Below are 19,808 nucleotides of genomic sequence, written 5' to 3'. Positions count from 1 at the left end.
AGACCCTTTGTCTCCCAGAGCCTTCAGGCTCCTCAACTCCTCCCAATGGGGGAGGGGAGATGTTCAGTACTGGGCCTGATGCTCTGCTCCTCTGTTTGTGCTTACTATGATAATCACCCTGAATAATGTCATAGTCACGTCATGCACTGTCAGTCACTTTATTTACTGTCAGTCACTTTATTTACAATTTAGTCACTTTACTTACGGTCATTGCACTTTTTTCTTTTTGCAGTGTGAAATTATTAATCTACTGTATCAACAGTCTCCATGTGTACAGGACTTTTTAGTTCAAGTCTTTAGTTCATGAATATAGTGCAGTCACATTTTCAAGCTAATTTTTATTGTTACAGGCTAACTTTTACTGTGTATTACTAACTTTTATTGTGTGTATTTATTGTATTGAGTGACTGGATGCTTAAATTTCCTTTGGGATCAATAAAGTTTCTATCTATCTATCTATCTGTCTGTCTGTCTGTCTGTCTATCTATCTATCTATCTATCTATCTAGTTTTGATCTGGAGCAATGGTATCTAGAAAGAATTTATATTTGTAGTTTTGGAAGCTGGGTCTTTTTTGGAATATCTTTTTAAATTTTTAAAAAAATCTTGGTTAGATTCACTGTCTAGGCCCAGGTCTGGGAGAACTGGTGCAGAAGATCAAGGTGCTGTTGTAGCACCAGATTATCTGTAGGCAGTAGGCATTTGACTTCTGTGTCTGCTAGACTGGTGCCAGGCGCTGCATAGGCCACTGTTCTAATATATATATAAATATATGTATGTATGTATGTATGTATGTATGTATGTATAGGCAGTCAGGTTAACTTTATTTACATAACTGAAAAGCACAGATTTGTGTCAAAGGGCTTTAAACCCCATGTGGGCTATCTATCTATCCCTGCAGACATGGTCAATGCCACATTTCCTGATGTCCTCTAAAGCCTTTTAGTATCAGTGCAGCTCCACAGAGAAATATATCTACACACAGTTACAGATTACAGAAACAACAGCATATTTTAGTGATCCTCGGAAGGCTGTTGTGTGTGTGGGGGGGCGGGGAGGTGAGGGGGTGAGGAGGGGGGGCTGTGTCCTGGCATGTGACGAGAGAGAGAGAGAGAGAGAGAGAGAGAGAGAGCGAGCGAGAGAGAGAGAGAGAGAGAGAGAGAGAGAGGCAAAGCAAAGCAAAGCAAAGCAAAGCTAGGAACAACAAGGAGACAGTCGGGGAGGGATTATCTGTTGACTATGCTTATCTGCATGTGATATGGCAGCCAACAAAAGTGTCCAAACTGTTTTTCTTGCCTCTTGAGCTCAGCGGTGTGTCAGCTCGGCTGCTACATGAAGGCCTGGATCAATCTAAGTTTATGTTAGCAGTCTGACGTTAGCAGCTCCTGCTGGTGACTTCAAACTACTTGTCAGCGGCAGCCGATCGCTCCTGGACTGGACTCGGGGACTGCTGTTTATTTCAGCCTGTGCACAATTTCTCGTAGCGTTAAAAAAAGTCTCCTGGACCAGCAGCACTATTGGGAGAGGTAAGCTAACTTGGCAAGAGCCTGCTAACGTTATTTAAAGGCACACACGGGAATGTGGGTCAGCCGCGCTAACAGCTAGTGGTAGTCAACATTCAAGGTTAGTAGCTAACTAGCTAAGTTAGCTCGCCGTGCCGACTCTCTCCGGCGGCCTGCTGACAGTTTAACGTCTCATATTGTTCCCACTTCAGCTTAAAAAAGGAAAAAAAAGTTTAATGGTGTCTATAAGTTAGTCGTCCTTTCCTTTCTCTAATGCTTGTATCCAGTTACAGTCCTGTCATTGACTAAAACAATTCACAGTAACGTTAGCAGATATTTCCGAGAACCAGTGTGACAGGTTGTCTGCTGGACAAGTCCTAACACTCCTCATCTCTGGCGGGGTTTTTGTCGGAAATGTCACGAAAACAAACAGAGTTTAGACTTTGTACCGCTTTTAGTAGTCATTTAATAGCAGTATGCACTGTAAGCAGGTTATTAATCTCACATAAGTAGACACTGTGGCTGTGTCAGGTCACAGCTACACACACACGGACGGATTAATCCACTAGGGGGCCGCGGGGCAAAAATGTAACCCCCATCCCCAAAGCCTACTCCCCCACCCCCCCTCCCCAGGCCCCCACCACCACCTTCCCCACCGCCCCCACCAACGATCAACACTGCTCAGTGTGTACACAGTGCATGCACCCTGTCCCCTTAAAACACCCTCCAAGTACACTGTGCACCCTACCATGAAACTGGGGCAAACAATAATACAGATGTCTCCAAGCTGCAGAAGAGACAAAGTTTACTTTTTAAGATAGCAGAGAACAGACTGAAATGTTCATTAATGAAAACTGTGGTCGCCTCAGGGATCTGGTGCTTTGGGCCCAGTATGTTAATAGAGATTGGGGCCCTTATTTGTGTCCAGGCTTGTGGTTTTTAATTTGGATTTTTAGCCTTTTAGACACGTCTTCTGATAGGACATTAGGAAGAAAGAGTAGGCAAAAAGGCAATGTACTGTATTCCCTGAGATGCTAAAAATGTCTTGACCGTCAGAGAATTAGCAGCACTGTTTATTCTGTGGTAACTGTCCCTTTAACATCTCTGAGTTTACAAATAGGCCAGATTGGACATTGTTCAAAATCAATTAGCAGGACTGCTTTATGTCAATATTGCAATTTTATATGAGTTTTGAATCAATGTGTGTGTGCCTTGATCTGCCAGGTATTAAATTTGCTGTATTAGCCGAAAACTGACATTCCTGACTAGTTATTTTTATCAGTTAACAGTTTTTCAATTAATTTACATGATACATATTGATATCAGGATATAAAATGACATATACTGTGACTAAGGGTTTTATCCAAATCATCTACCCTTATTAGTAAGATGTTGGAAGTTTGTCTTCAAAAGTGGGGAGTTGAGGGCTCTTAATGGTCTGAGGACCCTGCTTGTCTGTTCTGCTTGGTAATCCATGCATGGCCACACACACAGTGTATGTAAATCATGTTATAAGCCTATTACTATCAAGGACATTCTGTGGCCGCTCAGGGCCTTTCAACACCTGAAAGTTCAAACCAAGGTTCCTGTTTTTGTTCCACTGTATATATTTGATCTGATTAGTTTTGGTTTCACATTGCAATTATGCGCGCGCTCTGAAGAACTTTGCATGACGTAGATATGTCCAATCATCATCATCTACGTGGGCTGCGTCTCCTTATACTTGACATTTATTGGTTTGTGGACGGGCGTGCGTCTGACGTTGGTGTGTTGTCAGTTCTGCAGATAGCCTTCTATCCCTGTTTGAATTAATGGAGAAAAATGAATGAAAAAATCATTTTGTTTCTCTATGATAATATTATTATGGCATTACTGTATCTTCAGGTAGCATCGTTCTCCTGTCCTCTCATATCCTCCCTCTCTCATCCTCTCGGAAAATACCTGGAAAGTGTCGGCATTTTTATGAGTTTTTTCCAGTTGACTTTTTATAACGTCATTGGACCATATTTCAATTAAACACTTGTTCTCCTCCTCTCCCCATGTGCTACCAGAGCTCATTTTTCCTTTTTCCAGTTCTGACGATACCCTGCCTGAGCTTCCTGTTATTGGTCCGAAAGTCCAAACCATTTAAAAAAAAAAAGTTTTTACACTAGAAACAAACCGAACCATGGTGCAGTTTGATCCGGACCGAGACCACCTCTTTTCGTTGGACCAAGGTTTGGCTGTGTGGTCCAGGGGAGGTTTCACACCTGTAATTTTGGTTCGGATCAAACTGAAAAGTCCAAAAGTCCAGACCAAGTGAGGCAGATGTGAAAGGGCTCTTAAATAAACAGGACACCTAAATAAATACACTTCAGTTGATAGAAGCCTATCAAGACCTGAACCTGCTACATGCTCGGACAAGCTTTACATGCAGCATGGCTGGAGACTGGTAACCAGCATTGAGGAGGGCATTTTATGGTCTAATAGCGAGGTAGTAGATTAAATGTGGGCTTTAGAGGCCAGTTAACGGTGATCTAGTGTTCATTCTTGCTCTGTGTTTTAGTATACATTGTTAATTTAATATTGCTCATTTAAAACAAATGATTTCATTCTTAACTAGTGGAGCTATGACGGCAACGTGACAAGAGGGGAGCCGCTGAGTCAGCTTCAACAGGAACCATGGAAGGGTTTCAGAAAACTGCTAAAGAGCAGCACGACAGGGTCAACGGCTACTGCGAGCCCAAGTCCCCCCAGGACACGGCCGATGTTAGGTGGACGGCGCCGGAGGGAGAGTCTGGAGGTTCAGACAGTTGCGGGGGGACAAGTGTGTCAGAGCTAACAGACGTGCAAGACCTTAAAGCCAGGGAAAGTGAGGATGAAGAGGACAAGGAGGAGAAGGAGGTAGTGCCTGCCTCTAAAGGCCTGAAAGGGGACCAGAAGAAAAGAGAGAAAGAGAGTCAGGATCAGGAGGAAAACGATCACAGCAGGCAGAATAGCAGTGCAGCATCCAGCTACACAGGTGAGACTTTTATTTCAACATCCCATCACACGCTTTCTGGAAAATGGACATGTGTATTTAGATGATAGATAATTCCTGAACCTTACTCTTCTTGCATTTCTTTATGCAGACCTGTCCCATACCTCGTCTCCTTCGCTGTCAGAGCAGCTGCGTCTTGGCCGAGAAGACAGCGCAGCGTCTGGGATCAGCGTGGAGTGTAAGGTCTGCGGGGACAAGGCCTCTGGCTTCCACTATGGTGTTCATGCCTGCGAGGGTTGCAAGGTAATGCAATTTGTGTAACACAGCAGAATAGCTGCCTTAAATTACATCGTTTGTTAGCAACAGTTTATCAAAGCCGCTGAACCAGTTGTTTCTCACTCAGGGCTTTTTCCGGCGAACTGTGCGGATGAAACTGGAATATGAGCGCTGTGAGCGTTCCTGCAAGATTCAGAAGAAGAATCGTAACAAGTGCCAATATTGTCGCTTCCAGAAGTGCCTGTCTTTGGGAATGTCCCATGATGGTGAGTGGGAAAATATTTTAGCAAATGAACTTTGTAAATAATTTAAAACAGTAAACATGCAAAATAATTCTTTTTACAAGTCCAAGACTTGAATGAAAAGGTATTTTACTGACAAGGGGGGATGAAATTTTATTGAATCTGACGTGAATAAAAAGAAAAACTACTCATTTATTTCAAATCCTTTCTAATCTCCTTTGGAACTTTTATCCATAATGTGGTGTTGGGGGGTAAAGAAAAATTAATTTTCAAGCAGAGCGCACAGTCACTTGTAATTTCTCAGTTCTTCAGGTTCACTGAGGTGATGGGTATTTCAGTGCAAGCATTTGATTAACTTTTGGGTATTTTTCTAACTTGGAATTTGCTCTAAAAACAAAACCAGGTATCAGAACCCAACTGTGGTACTGACAAAGTGATTCACTCTTGGAATAACCACTCAAAATAAAAAACCAGCATGTATGTGTTTGCTCAGCGATCCGATATGGACGTATGCCTGAGGCGGAGCGGAAGAAGCTGGTGGCAGGGTTGCTTGCAGAGGAGCTGAACCACGGTAAACCAGGTGGTTCAGACCTGAAGACCTTGGCCAAACAAGTCAACACAGCCTACCAGAAGAACCTCAGCATGACCAAGAAGAGGGCTCGCAGCATCCTGACGGGCAAAACCAGCAGCACCTCGGTATGTTCCAGTTTTAGGACAGCTCATCTGAGCTTGACTGCCTGGTTTTACAGATACATTAATACATAATATGTCGTTACATCTGTTGTCTGACCCTTGAAATGTTTAGAAATTAAAGCATATTGTACAGTCTGACTTGAAAAGATGCAAGTGAACCACAAAGTGCAGAGTTTTAATCTAGCACTCAATACCTTACCCCTCAAAAATGTCATACCAGGTATATTCTAGTCTTTAAAGTGTCAGTTGGATTCTTGTCATCCGTTTAGCCCTTTGTGATCTACGATGTAGACACACTCTGGAAGGCAGAAAGTGGTTTGGTATGGAGCCAGTTACTTCCAGGTGCACCCCTGACCAAGGAGATTGGGGTCCATGTGTTCTACCGCTGCCAGTGCACTACGGTGGAGACTGTGCGAGAGCTCACCGAGTTCGCCAAGTGCATTCCAGGGTTTGTGGACCTCTTCCTTAATGACCAGGTTAGTCACTGTCTCCTCTGTGTGCTGCACGGTGAGATAATTTGTATATGTCTATGTAGGAAATAACTTGTGTACAACTGTCTTGTTTGCTTCCTGCAGGTGACTTTGCTGAAGTACGGCGTGCATGAGGCTATTTTTGCCATGCTGCCCTCTCTCATGAACAAAGATGGACTTTTGGTGGCCAATGGTAAAGGCTTTGTGACCAGGGAGTTCCTGCGTAGCTTAAGAAAGCCTTTCAGTGAGATCATGGAGCCCAAGTTTGAGTTTGCTGTCAAGTTCAACGCTCTGGAGCTGGATGACAGTGACCTGGCCCTGTTTGTTGCTGCCATTATTCTCTGTGGAGGTGAGACTGAAGGGTTTTTTGGTTTTTTTGCTAGATGTTATCTTTGCTCAGTGTAAACTATGACTGATAATAACCCGTCCCGTGGCGCCTTCTCGTTCTCTCAGATCGTCCTGGGCTAATGAACGTGAAGCAGGTGGAGCAGAGTCAAGACAGCATCCTCCAGGCACTGGACCTCCACCTCCAAGCAAACCACTCTGACTCTGTCTACCTCTTCCCCAAGCTGCTGCAGAAGATGGCTGACCTCCGTCAGCTGGTTACTGAGAACGCTCAGCTTGTCCAAAAGATCAAAAAGACTGAGTCGGAGACCTCGCTCCACCCTCTACTACAGGAGATCTACAAAGACATGTATTAGTAGTCTCCAGCACAGACTGCTTCTAGCAATACTGTTACAGACTGAATATACGTTTCTAATAATACACTGCATTCAGTACAAGCACTGTTCCACGTACGGGCATGGATTTTTAACATGTGCAGATGAAGCAAAGTCACATTGTAGGGCTAACACAATCAGCAAAGTCTTCTCAACGTCAGCATTACCTTCAGCACAGCAATGTGTGTCTGTGTGTGTGTGTGTATGATGAGCATCTGGAATCATTTGCTGTAAGTCCTAGTTTCCCACAACGGTCACCTAACAGTGAGAATGATCTGTTTTCTTACCGAGGCTGCTCCGATTTCATCCTAATAGCAAAGCTGACCCCAGAGCAGCGTCTAGAGAGAGCTTCTCCTCACTCGCCTCGGCTCTGTGTTTTGCTGTAAAGGGAAAGCATTTCATGTTCTTAACACCAATGGCATAGTTCAAACAGAAAAAGAGCCGTCAGTTTGTACTGTACAAGAATTTCTTAAAATTTGCCAATGTCTTTGGTAGAGTGATTGTTCTCAGACTTTCGGTAAAGCTGAAGATGCACAAATTGGTTTTTGTTTACATCATTATTATAATCTTATCATCATCATCATCATCATCATCATCAGTGACCTCTATCTTTGCCATTTGGTTTATAGAACACAAACTGGGCTGGCTCCAGCAGTGTAGAGCTCTCTCTCAATGCAGCTGTCTGTGCAATACCATTTCCATTTGTCAATAAATGTGGAGATCCAAGTTATATAGGTTTTGTCTTAAAGCCATCTACCTGAGTGGTAACTAATGGACTATGCTGCACAGATTTTGTTTCTGAAGCTGACACTATAAACACCTGACCCACTGAAGTACAAGGGACAGCATGTTTTTCCTTTTTTTTTTTCTTCTTCTTCTTCTTCTTTTGACATGCAAATGATCATGAACTTGCCATTTTAAGGTTTTTTCTTAGTTTACTCTTTGTAATTATGTCACTAATTATTTGTAATTGTTGATCATATTTGTAAGGGCAAAACATGAATTATCACCGTGTTTTATGTATTAAGTATATGTTTTCTTTCTTATTACATGCCTGCCTATTTAGTTTAGGTTGTACCAAATATATCGTCAAGCCTAACGACAAACTTTTCCTTGATGAGGAATTTGGATTTTCACGCCTTAGCAGGTTTCTACCTAAAACCAGCATACCATGATATCATTATTGGGAGATGATTAGAGTTCAACATCTAGAATCTGATAAAAAATAAGTCTTTTCTGTGCTCACCCATGATTTTACCACAGTCTTAGCCTTTTTTATGTACATTCTGATTTGTCTTGTTAGGAGACCCACAACTGTAATAGCCTTACTATGGCCTTCTTTCGGGCCAGGCTTCTTCCTGGAAATCCTCCTCTTGTGCTCTTATTCTGTCTTGATCCCTATCTACCTCTAATGTATGATCTGTGACAATATTCCACTGTCTCATCTAATCTCTTGACATTTTTTTTTGCCTTAATTCCTGCTATTGGTACAAATTGCAAATTTGATATCATTGGCTAATGTGCAGTGTGTGCCAAGCAAGTAAAGGGGTGTGGATAAAAACGAGAAAGTGCACCAAAAAGTTGATGTAAGCTACCTCTATGCCTGTGTAAGTGATGGATTGACATATTTGTTCACAAAAAAATGTGTTATGACTTGAAAGAATTTCGTCCTTATAGTCACATGTAACCATCTGCAGCTCTAGTTAAGATACATCTCGCTTATAAACTTTATTAGAAATATTAACACTGATTTTTCTCAATTTTTTAATATGGGACAGATATATGTTTCTAATACACATGTCTGCAGTTCATCAAGGTTTTATTTACTTGTTAAAGTACTCCTTGATATGTCACTATCATTAATTAAACTTCAGATAAGTGGAATTATGGATAAATTAGAATACGTAACGTACAAACGTCAACGTCACGCTTCTATTGGTTCGTTGCTAGGTTAATTGCTGAAAGGGAACGGCTGTCAACTATTTAGATAACTAGAGGGATGGAGGGTGACTGGCGGCATGGTCAAAACACACGGAGGAGGATGGGCTCGGAAATGGAGCGCTTCTCAGCTGCCCGTAGTGGAGGTATCTGTAGGTAAGTTAAGTCACACTTGGGAAGGTATCGGGAACTTTAGGGAAGTAGCAGGTCTGACACAGAGAAACATTACTCATGTTATCGATAGCTTGTGCTACTTTCAAATGCTGCTGTGGTGCGTTCGAATGCGGACGTTACGGCGAAAAAGTGCGATTTGATGATTTTAGTTGTAACTAAAATAATATAAAGTTGCTCTTTAGTGGATGTTTTACCTTTGTAGAAAGAGGATGGCAACGTGGGGAGCCATGTCATTAATTGGGTCTATCTAGAAAGGACAATAGCTGAAAATATTAGCCAAACTGTCAGCTTCAATTATCCCATTCAACATATCTGGACCCAGCTAACTAAGCTAAGCGGCTAACGCTAGCCAAGTTAGTGACTTTTTGCAGCACGGATTTCCGACAGCGCGTAAACAAGCTATTGAGGAAACCTCGTCTGTGTGGGAGAAGTGACAACAGTTAATTAGCATTTATGACTTTATAACTTACAGCCAAACATCACTCTAACTTGGCGATATGGGAAGTTAACAATTTTGACATTGTTTCTATGCTGTTTGAGTAATAACGGCCGGCTGGCTGTGATGGTGTTTCTAGAGAAGCTACCGTTGTTTTTCAAACGGTCACTAACAGCTAGTTCTGTCCTTTGATGTCATACCACATACGTGGTCACATTATAGGAACTCTTCTGACCGTTTACTGGGGGAACTGCACTACATGCATGCATGTTTGTTTGTGTTTTGTTTTGTTTTGTTTTGTTTTGTTTTGTTTTTATAGCCCTTAGTTCAACTCTTGTTGCTGCCTCCTGAAGTTTGGGTATCTACTTACTCGAGACTCGAGCCTTTGACCCAAGTCAGACTTTTGAAAAAGTCACAAGAAATAGGACTTGAGCTTTGACTTGGACTTGACTGATGAATGTACTGATTTCACATTTAAACCCTAAAAGTTGAAATTTAGTAAGTACAAAAGAGTACTTGCATGACCTCACTCTTTGATTATTTAATTGGGCCTGCGCATTGTATGGACCAGGCTGCAATTATGTATTACAAAAAAACCCCTAAAATGTCTTTGAAGAAATGTTCAAATGCTGTCTTTTTTTTTTTTTTTTTTTTTTTTTTAATTTAAATGGCCTCAGCGACCTGAAAGACTTGCATCCTGCAATTTGCTTATAAAGACCTGTAACTTGACTTGGACTTGCTTTGACAGACTTGAGACTTGACCTGTTCTTGCCCCAAAAGACTTAAAATAATAATACAGTATAACTCAACAATTGATGCAACATAATAGAAATGAACCCTTTTCCCTTGCAGACGGTTCATAAATGGCTCTTGCAGATTGGGACCAAGGTGTAATTATCGACATGAATGGCCAGTTATATCGTCATCCCAAATATGTAGATACTATCAGAAAGGCGGATGCTGGTATGGTGATCGCTGCAGGTAAGTTATTTACACTTTTTTTTTTTTTTTTCCCCTCAGTTGTCTGCAACAAAATAAAAGATGATGACATGCATACACATTTCCTGAGCACATTCAATATTTTCCACTTCTAGGTATCTCCATATCCTTCAGCCTGAAGGTGATGCAGCTGTTGCTGGCAGAAGAGCTTCAATGCCTTCAGTTTCCTCTTCCAGGGTGGCCACTGCTCCACCAGGCAGAAGAGGGTCAGTGCCTGGTCTCATGCAGGTTGATGTGACATCCAGGCGAGAGCGCAGCATGCAACACAGTCACTCTGTGGTTAATGTCTCAAATCCTCAGCACAACACCGGGCGCCTGGCAGCAGATATTGCGGAGGACCATTCACGAGGTACTGGATGTTTTCATGGGTGAAACTGACTTTGGTCAGCGTTTCATTCATTTCATTTCACTTAACTTACTTTTTTTTTTTTTTTTTTTTTTGCAGACACTGACTCTCATCTAGCTGCTTCTTGGGAGTCGGTCCAGAGCTCAGTAGCAGCTCATGCAGGTGCATGTGATGGAAGAAATGATCAGGTTTGCATCTAATTTGGCTAATTTTAAGTGTGATAATTCTACAGCGCATAATAGTTGATTAAACTAGATTGAACTTAGGAGGTTTTTGCTGATTGCAAAGTTTTTGGGCCCAGGAGACCTCTTCCAAAGAGACGGAGGATGTTGGTGCTGCTGCAGCCTCTACCTCTCAGGGGAAAGTGGAGGAAATGGAGGCCTTCCTCCAGAGTAAAAATGTGACCTGTGGCATATGCATGGACAAGGTGTATGAAAAGGCAGACCCAAGAAATCAAATTTTTGGAATCTTGCCGAACTGCAATCACTCCTTCTGTTTACACTGCATCAGGACCTGGAGGAAAACAAAAGACCTCGGGCTGGATGCCATAAAGTAGGTTTCAGTAATCAAATTTCAAACAGCATCTGACCTCACCTCATAAAGAATCTGACTTGGCATCACTGTTTAATGTTTATTCCTCAGGAGCTGCCCACAGTGCCGAGTGAGGTCTGCCTTTTATGTGCCTAACAAGTACTGGGTCGAAGGACAAGCAAAAGAAAGCCTAATTGCTGCCTTCAAAGAGAAATTCAGGTATGGTGTCAGATTCAGTCTTGATAGCAGAAGTAATCATTACAGCGGGGGCGTAAAAGTATCTAGGCAGGATTTTCCTAAAAAAAAAAAAACAATGTATAGACTCAGTCATCACTTATGACCCACTAGAGGTGTGGGGTGGTGTATTTATCTACAGAGACTCTGCCCACTGCCTGTATTTTTCTCATTATTTTGCTGAGTTTGGGATGTTTCTGGGTGTCAACCTTTGGGCAGTGTGTGTGTTGCCCCCAGCCAATAACAGCACGCAGGGTGTGAGGTCAGGACTTGTCATATAGCGACCAGGTTTTGTCACTGTCTCCGTCTCTCTGCTCTCTGTGTCATGGATGTATAAATAGCTGCAGGTCTGTGTGTCTGCTTGACTGAGGGTGGAACTGAGCTACACACACGCAGAGCTTCACACACGCAGAGCAGAGAGGCTACAGCAGACAGGATGAAAATCTGCATTCACACATAATCCAACAATGTGGCGCCTTCCCACAGGGTTGTGTGGAGGTGTGTGGGGTGTGTTTATTTGTGCTTTAGAACATAACTGCTGTGAAACATCAGAAAATAGCATTTTTATTTATCTGATTCACGGCTTTGTTCTTGCCAGCGCTGCTCGCTCTCTTCATTCACTCTCTATCTCACTCGACCATGGCTGCACTCTCTCTGTCTCGCTTCCTCTGAGCTGGGGAGGAGGGGTCAACTTTGAATGCTATGTGCTTACAAACACCAACTGACAAATCCTGAATTTAAGGTTTTACAGGGCTGAGCTTTTTTAAAAATCTTTAATGTCCACACTAGTGCATACCTTGCTGGGTAGTTACCATCTCCAGGCTTCAGTCGTTCGTTTTTTTGTTTTGTTTTTTTTCATCGTAGAAAGATGTCACTGCAGCTTCTCAGCTCTTGCTCTTCCACCTCTTGCATGTTTACTGATATTTAACTCTTGTGCTTGAAATGGTAGGAGTGATTCTTTTGCCTGATATGCTTTAGGGTTATATTCAACTTGCAATTTTTAAAACCTCAAAGGCATTAAAATATGTTGTATTCAGAGTTTTTGTACAACACATCTGCCATCAAAATCATAGATTCTTCAGGGGCAACATATACAATGTTGAAGGCATTGATGTATATGTTTGGCTGTAATATGTACTGGACACATGTCAAAGGATTGCAAACTCAGAACTTTGTGTCTGTTAAATGCAAAATTCCATGAATCTCAAGTCGGAGGCAGCTGTGGCTCAGGAGGTAAAGCAGGTTTCCCACTAATCAGAAGATCAGCAGTTTGATCCCCGGCTTCCAGTCCACATGTCAGGACAGTGTCCTTTGGGCAAGATACTGAGCCCCAAATTGCTCCCGAAGGCTGTGCCGTGCGTGAATAAGATTGAGCATTAGACCTCCCGATGAGCAGGTTGGCACATTGCACGGCAGCCTCTGCCATCAGTGTATGAGTGATTGAGTGTGAATGTCGGCATGTAGTGTAAAGTGCTGTGAGTGGTCGGAAGACTAGAAATGCACCATATAAATGCATCCCGTTTACCAGTTAATGCTGAATTCTTGTGATTGGTTTGAGAAATGCACGCACATAACTAAACACCCTCTCCTGTTCTGTCTCATCTCTTTATGAATCTAGTAAGAAAAGCTGCAGTTACTATACACGATACGGATGCTGTCCCTTCAAAACAGAGTGCCTTTACCGGCACGATAAAACCGCACGTTACAGGTCATTTCCTGTGAGTATTGCCATAAGTTCTCAACGCCATATTTGTGAGATAATGCGTTTGTATGTATATATTTTTTTCCCCTTACATCTGTCTCTTGCTCAATAGTATGTTCCAGAAGATGAAGATGATGACGATGGTGTAGATCTGCTCAATTTTTTCATAGCCATGACCCTTCTCAGCAGTGGGGACGATGACGACAACGATGATGACTTTGACTTTCCTTTTTACCTCACTGAGGAGTACGATTTCTAAGCTTTTTCATTCTTTTTGGCAGGGCCTGAAACCTCTTTAAGGGGCGTTTCATTAAAATCATCAGCCCCAGAAGAACACGTGGCTGTGATTTGATGTGCCTGTCCTCCTCGGATCAGTATTGAAACAACTTTTTTTTGAGTAGCCGTGCTCAAGATCAGGGATATCAACCATGCGCCGTGGAGGGCCCAGTGTGAGGTGTTCATTAGTCAGACGACAGCAGGTAATTTTACTAACAGCACTCCTTCAACCAGAGAGCAACTAATCTGTGAAATCACCTGCTCGTTGGAAATGAGAACACGTACACTTGGCTCTCCACAGCACATGGTTTGTTGGCCCTGCTCTAGATTAAGAACCCCTGATATGACAAACCTTCAATTTCTACCTCCTAATTATCTTGTACTTAATCTGTGGTGGTCTTGTTGGGGTGTATTTCCCACATCCACAGTGCTTCAAACATGTTGCAGATTGGTAATTTTCCCCGTAACCTTTCCCCTGTTTACTGCTGAACTTCTTGTGTAGTAGCAATTTGCACCATTTTGATATTTTAAAGTGTTGTGTGGATGGTATTTTTAATTGTCTGAAGATTAAAAAAAAAAGTGTACTGTACCCCTTCCTGCTGATGTCCACTACTGAAGATGCCTGCCTTAAGTGATAGTCATGACACCCTTTTCCTGTTGACATGCACAGAAAACGTTTTTTATTTCTTTTAAAACAAGTTGTACTCGTACACAGAAAATAAAACATTGCTTCTCACTGAAAAGGCGTGTGTCTTGTGCTTTTCATTGACACTGCTACAGTTGACTTTCACCACTAGGTGGAGGTGTGAAGTACAGATTCAGTGAAATTACACTCACGAAGAAGAAACTTAACAAACATTGGCGGGTATCTTTTTAATACATCCATGGGTAGCAGCAGTTCAGTCAGCCGGGAATGGACGCCGGTATGTTTGTGAATCGGTTCGATGGACAGTCGAGGCTGCTGGTCCGGTCGCTGCTGTCCGGAGCCTCCGGTGTCCACAGAGCGCTGGGTGTCTTCCACAGGCAGCAGCGGGCAAACCCCGGAGTGTCCCTGTCTAACCTGATGGAAACACTGTGCCGGGACGAAATAACCTGCCCACAGACTGATGCCCAGCCTCTAACTGTGTAAGTAAGAAGTTTACGGCGTTAGGTTTCCGTGACAAGCCGGTAACTTGGTGGTACATGTCGCTGGAGAGGGGACAACGGTGATTTTCATCAGGGATAGTGACGTTACCCTAGCAACATAACCGCTTTAACATTTATGTTGCTATAGAAACCGCGTGTAAAGGTAGCATTTCTCTTTCGCAGTTATCTCAAAATTATGTGTACAAATACAGTTTTGCTGATGTCCACAAACCCATTAAAACTTACTCTGACTTAGTTGCTGCCAAAGATTCTTTGTATTCAAAGGAAAGTTAGTCTGACAGTGACAACTGGTTCAGACCTGTAAGGGTTTCAGTACTGGGTTTATCCTGTACATGTGGATCACTAATGGTGCTTTTAAATTTAAACACACCATCCCGCTGATGTCTGCTTAATACTATTTCAACTATCACGCTGAAATCATCTTCAGCTCTGCACCAGAGAAGTGCTAAATTAAATCCATGTGTAGGGCAACTATATTAATCGACTAATTGCATGGTCTATAAATCATCCAAAGACAGTGAAAAATGCCCATTACAATATGCTAGATCACAAGGTGACATCATTAAATGTCTTGTTTTGCCTGATCAACAGTCCAAACCCCCAAAATATTCAATCTACAATCATGTAAGACCAAAAAAACAGCAAATTATGACATTTGAGAGATCAAAACCATCAATTTCTGCTTAAAAAATAATTCAAATGATCAATAGATTATCAAAATAGTTGGTGATTAATTTTCTTTCATTTGACCAATTGATAAATCGACTAATTGTTGCAGCTTTACATAAGTGCTTACCTAACTGTTGACATCTACAATATTATGTCACACATATCCGTGCTTATGCCTCACTCCCATGTTTTCTTCCTCATCTATTCTAGTAAACCCTTGGTGTGCCTGTTTCCAGCATTATTCAAACAAAACCTGCTGTCCTTCATGTATCTGGTCCACTCAGTTCTTCCTCAGACTACTGTGCTCCGTGTGCTCGAATGCCTCAGCCAGGACCCTCATCCGAGCCCCTGGGTCACCGCTCTGGTTAGACAGCTGGAGAGAAATCTGAAGGCCCACAATGAGGAGCCTCTGTTCACTCCACTGTGCACCCACAGACTCAGAGAGCTGTCACAGCGCTTCGCTGGTTTTAGTGAGACCGGCGGGTGGGCCAGGTGCCTCAGCTCTCAAACAGTACAACCTGAATCTCAGAGTGCGTCTAGTTTATCAGAACTGGGGACACAAAGGAAAAGGAAAAGCAGCTTTGTCACTCTGGATTCAGATGGTGAAGAAACAGGACAGCAGAGTAAACGGATAAAGATGGATGTCTGTGGCAGTGAGCGTGTCGATGGAGAAGAACAGAGCACAGATGAGGAGATATCAGAAGGATTAGAGGATGATGCTGCAGCAGAGGCACCTGCTAAAGAACTGCAACCAGCACCATGTGATGCCCTTCCTGAACATATAAAGGTAAAGAAACTCAAAATCAAATATTTTCATAATTTTACCAGTTTGCTTTCTTTCCATAAAGGGACAGAATGATTTAATTCCCTCCTGATAGTAATTTTACACACTGTTCATACTACTTCCACTTAAACTAACAGTATTGGTCTATTTCTGTTTCCTCAGGTTTCTGTTCTTCAAATAAAGGAATTACTGGAAAGTCAGACCGAGGTAAAAAAAAAAAGAAATGTGTTCTTTTTGTTGTATCTGGTACAGACTTTTCAGTCACGTTTGGTATTACTGTAACTGTTATGGTCTGTTTACAGTGGGACCAGAACTCCATGGATGTGTTCAAAGTGCTGAATGACTGTGACCCCACTCAAGTATGTCCTTGGATCCCATAGTTGACATTTTTACAATGTTTTACCCCTTGATTCATACTTGTATATATAACATGTATATGTTCAGTGCATTATATTTAAAGTTGGTTTTGTCCACCTCATTGATGTACATGAACCAACATTGTTAGAAACATCTTTGCACTGCAACACAACACAAGTCAGGAATCTTTTCTAAACCACTCATACTGTTCATTTGCTCGCTGAGGCACTGTGAAAGGACTAATCCCACATCTTTGTGTCTCCTGTTAAGGTGGAGGTGTTATGTAACATGCTGAGTTTGCCTGATTTACCGGAGCAGACTTTGCCTAAACTGTGCAGCAGCGTTCTGGCTCTCTCTCCTGACCTCAGCTACAGTACGGCAGCGACAATCATCAAGAGCCTCCTGCTACAGAAGGTACATCATTGACAACGCAGATACGGCTGCAGCTAACGAATATTTTCATTAATAAATTGATTGTTGTTAAGTCTATAAAATGCCAGAAAATGGTGAAAAAATTTTTTCAAAGTCCAAGATGGCGTCCTCAAATGTCTTGTTTTGTCCCAACCAACAGTTCACAACCTAAAGAAATTCAGTTTGCTGTCATAGACGACTAAAGAAACAAGAAAATATTCACATTTGAGAAGCTGGAATCGGAGAATTTGGACATTTTTTTCTAAAATTGACACCAAACAATTATGAAAATAGTTGGTGACTAATTTAATAGTTGACAACTAATCGATTAATCAACTAATCGTTGCAGCTCTAAATGCGAAGAAATGTGTTGCAGTTTGATGCTGACAGTATATCCTGTTGCTACATGTACTACAGGTCCTGTCCCTGTCAGAGCCAGCCTCCAGATGTCTGGTCACCACAGTGACATCATTCTGTAGCCGCTACACCAGACCAATGTGCCACGCTCTGATCGGACCAGTTCTAGAGGAGAAGGACATAGGTGAGGAAAAAGTTGAGCCATCACTGAGAACAGTAATAATTTATTAACTTACATTACAAGCATTGAGTCAGAGATGCTTGTGCTGTGGTGGGTAGCAGAGTTACAGAGCAGGACAGTCCTGCGCCTGGCATGGATTCAATGTCCTGGTTCAAGTCCAGGCAAACACAACAGATGCTTTGATGTTATGGAGGGCTGAGCCAGGACCTTGTTATTTATCTCTTGGCCCAAACATGAACTGATCCTCTATTTTGAACTCTGTTATTTTGTTTTCAGGGAACACGCAGGCTGAGCTGCTGAACAGACTAATTGAAGGTTGCCTGGATTCCCACTACAGACTACTGGTGCTCCAGTAAGATAAAGCATGTTTATTCTCTATTTATTTGTAACTACTGTAATAAGTCAGATAAGCACAAAATAATAATGAACTCATATGGTTATTGTTTGATTGTTGATGCCGTTTTTTTTCTTCCAGGATGACATTCAAAATCACGTGGAGTGAGGCAGTGCTCTCCATTATCCACAGCTTGCTAGACTCCAAGGTAAGGCGAGGCCATGTTTATTCATGGGAAAAGTGCTGCAAGACCATGTAGTCATAATATCAAACGTCACTGAGTTGCCTGTTTGTTTTATTTCTCAGCCTGACTTGAATGAAGAACTGTTCACACAGTTCACTGAACAGCTTGTTAACCAGAGTCCTCAATTCACAAAATCTGTCAAGTTTGCAAAAATGATGCTAACAGTCCTCACCAAATATAGCAGTCATGTAAGTTTTTTAAATTCATATCAAGCATAATGGCTGAACAGTTATTGAAATGTTATTTTTAATCATTCTGCTTATGTATTGATCTGTTTTTCCAGGTGACAGCTGCACACAAACACTCCCTGTCTGCTTGCCTGATGTTAAATGAGACCTTCCTGAAAAAGTCTCTCCAAGCTGCTTTGAAAAGAATCACACACACATGAAATATCATCTGACATTGTTTATGTTAATAAAGTTATAAGTTATAATATATAATAAGTTCTTGGCTTCTTCTGGAAAATGTTCTGACCTAAAACTGAAGTACCTCATTTCACCAGTTTGACACTGAATAATAACCTTTCTCACTATAAAATATTCCCCTGAGTCTTAAAGAAAATATTCCAAAATGCTGACCTTTGCATTCCTGACTTTTGTTAACTTAAAATTTTGGTGTAGCAGTTCAAAGTTATCCTGCTTTTATATTCATCATGTGTTGTTCTGGATAGTTTCCATTAAAATTACTGAAATGTTAACAGAATGATCATGTGTTTTAGTTTTACTGAGTAAAGGTTTTTATTTGTTTTTGTCTTTTTAGTTTGCTCATTCGTCTGTGTATCTGTGTTTGAAAGGAGTCTTTATTTACCCAGAATTAATTCACCCCACTGAAGATAATCAAGAACTGTACAGCTCTGTGCTACTGAAGAATGTAGATACTTAAAATATTATCAGGCTCAGGGTGAATGCGATATTACAAATGTAGACACTGAGATCTGCAGCTTTGTCATCTGCACTTTTCCTTAATCATCAATGATTCTATTCCAGTTTACAGTTTTTCATGCTATATGACCCTTATGAACTTTTGATCTATACTTGTAAATCCCTTACACAGCCGTCGTCTACCTACACAAATGTTTTCACTTATTTTGCCTGATGGGACCTTTTCTTCATGACTGTGTGGGAGTTTACAGACTGTGCTTGACAGGCATGTTAATGGTAAACGGAGTTTAGTGACATCATAATTCCGAGCAACTTTAAAAATATACAGTGGTGGAATGTAAGTACAATTACTGTAAGTACTGTAGACTACTTATTAGTACAATTCTGAGGTACTTGAATATTTCCATTTCAGTGCTACTTTATACTAGTAGTTCACTACATTTCAGATGGAAATATTGTACTTTCTACTCTACTACATTTATTTGACAGCTTGAGTTACTTTTCAGATGAAGATTTGACACAATGGATATTATGACAAGTTTTTAAAATACAACACATTGTTAAAGATGAAATCAGTGGTTTCCAACCTTTTTGGCTTTTGACGTCTTACAAAAAGCAGTGTGTAGTCGGGGTCACATTTCAGATGTCTATGAGTTGTTAACAGCTCTACTAAATAGTGATTTTTCCCTCTAAAATTCTCACATGGTTTCATTTCAATAAATGTCCAAATAATCCAATATTTCACCAAAATCAAAGATTAGAGGAAAAGTCCAAAAACTGAAAACAAAACTGTGTATCAGAACTTTGTTTTTTCTTCTTTCCTCTCCCATTAATCATCTCACAACCCCTCAGATTTATCTGGTGACCCTTTGGAGGGGCCCGACCCCTAGGTTGGGAACCACTGGACTAAACTAGCTAACTGTATATAAAGTAAACCAGCTTCACCTC

At 41.5% G+C, this 19,808-nt stretch overlaps 3 protein-coding genes across 3 annotated transcripts; all 3 read left to right on the top strand.

The window, feature by feature from the left end:
• The first annotated feature begins 1,140 nt into the window (after positions 1 to 1,140).
• ppardb (peroxisome proliferator-activated receptor delta b) lies at positions 1,141 to 8,604 on the top strand. The gene is made up of 8 exons (XM_042408120.1): positions 1,141 to 1,525; positions 4,104 to 4,502; positions 4,612 to 4,763; positions 4,864 to 5,002; positions 5,472 to 5,674; positions 5,941 to 6,147; positions 6,247 to 6,490; positions 6,595 to 8,604. Exons 2-8 carry the CDS (start codon positions 4,163 to 4,165, stop codon positions 6,840 to 6,842), a joined length of 1,533 nt encoding a protein of 510 aa, XP_042264054.1. The 5' UTR covers positions 1,141 to 1,525; positions 4,104 to 4,162; the 3' UTR covers positions 6,843 to 8,604.
• A 228-nt stretch (positions 8,605 to 8,832) lies between these two features.
• On the top strand, positions 8,833 to 14,239 carry mkrn4 (makorin, ring finger protein, 4). The gene is made up of 8 exons (XM_042408121.1): positions 8,833 to 8,954; positions 10,261 to 10,389; positions 10,503 to 10,756; positions 10,853 to 10,941; positions 11,055 to 11,305; positions 11,396 to 11,503; positions 13,137 to 13,236; positions 13,333 to 14,239. The coding sequence occupies exons 1-8, from the start codon at positions 8,860 to 8,862 to the stop codon at positions 13,477 to 13,479; spliced, it is 1,173 nt and encodes a 390-aa protein (XP_042264055.1). The 5' UTR covers positions 8,833 to 8,859; the 3' UTR covers positions 13,480 to 14,239.
• An 83-nt stretch (positions 14,240 to 14,322) lies between these two features.
• fance (FA complementation group E) lies at positions 14,323 to 18,681 on the top strand. The gene is made up of 10 exons (XM_042408118.1): positions 14,323 to 14,621; positions 15,522 to 16,098; positions 16,258 to 16,302; positions 16,398 to 16,454; positions 16,723 to 16,866; positions 17,281 to 17,404; positions 17,678 to 17,753; positions 17,877 to 17,943; positions 18,042 to 18,167; positions 18,263 to 18,681. Exons 1-10 carry the CDS (start codon positions 14,410 to 14,412, stop codon positions 18,365 to 18,367), a joined length of 1,533 nt encoding a protein of 510 aa, XP_042264052.1. The 5' UTR covers positions 14,323 to 14,409; the 3' UTR covers positions 18,368 to 18,681.
• Positions 18,682 to 19,808: the final 1,127 nt, after the last annotated feature.

This window comes from Thunnus maccoyii, chromosome 4, assembly GCF_910596095.1.
Source record: "Thunnus maccoyii chromosome 4, fThuMac1.1, whole genome shotgun sequence".
Classification (NCBI taxonomy): domain Eukaryota; kingdom Metazoa; phylum Chordata; class Actinopteri; order Scombriformes; family Scombridae; genus Thunnus; species Thunnus maccoyii.
Note: the sequence above shows the minus strand (reverse complement) of the source record. Positions and strands in the feature narration are given on the sequence as shown.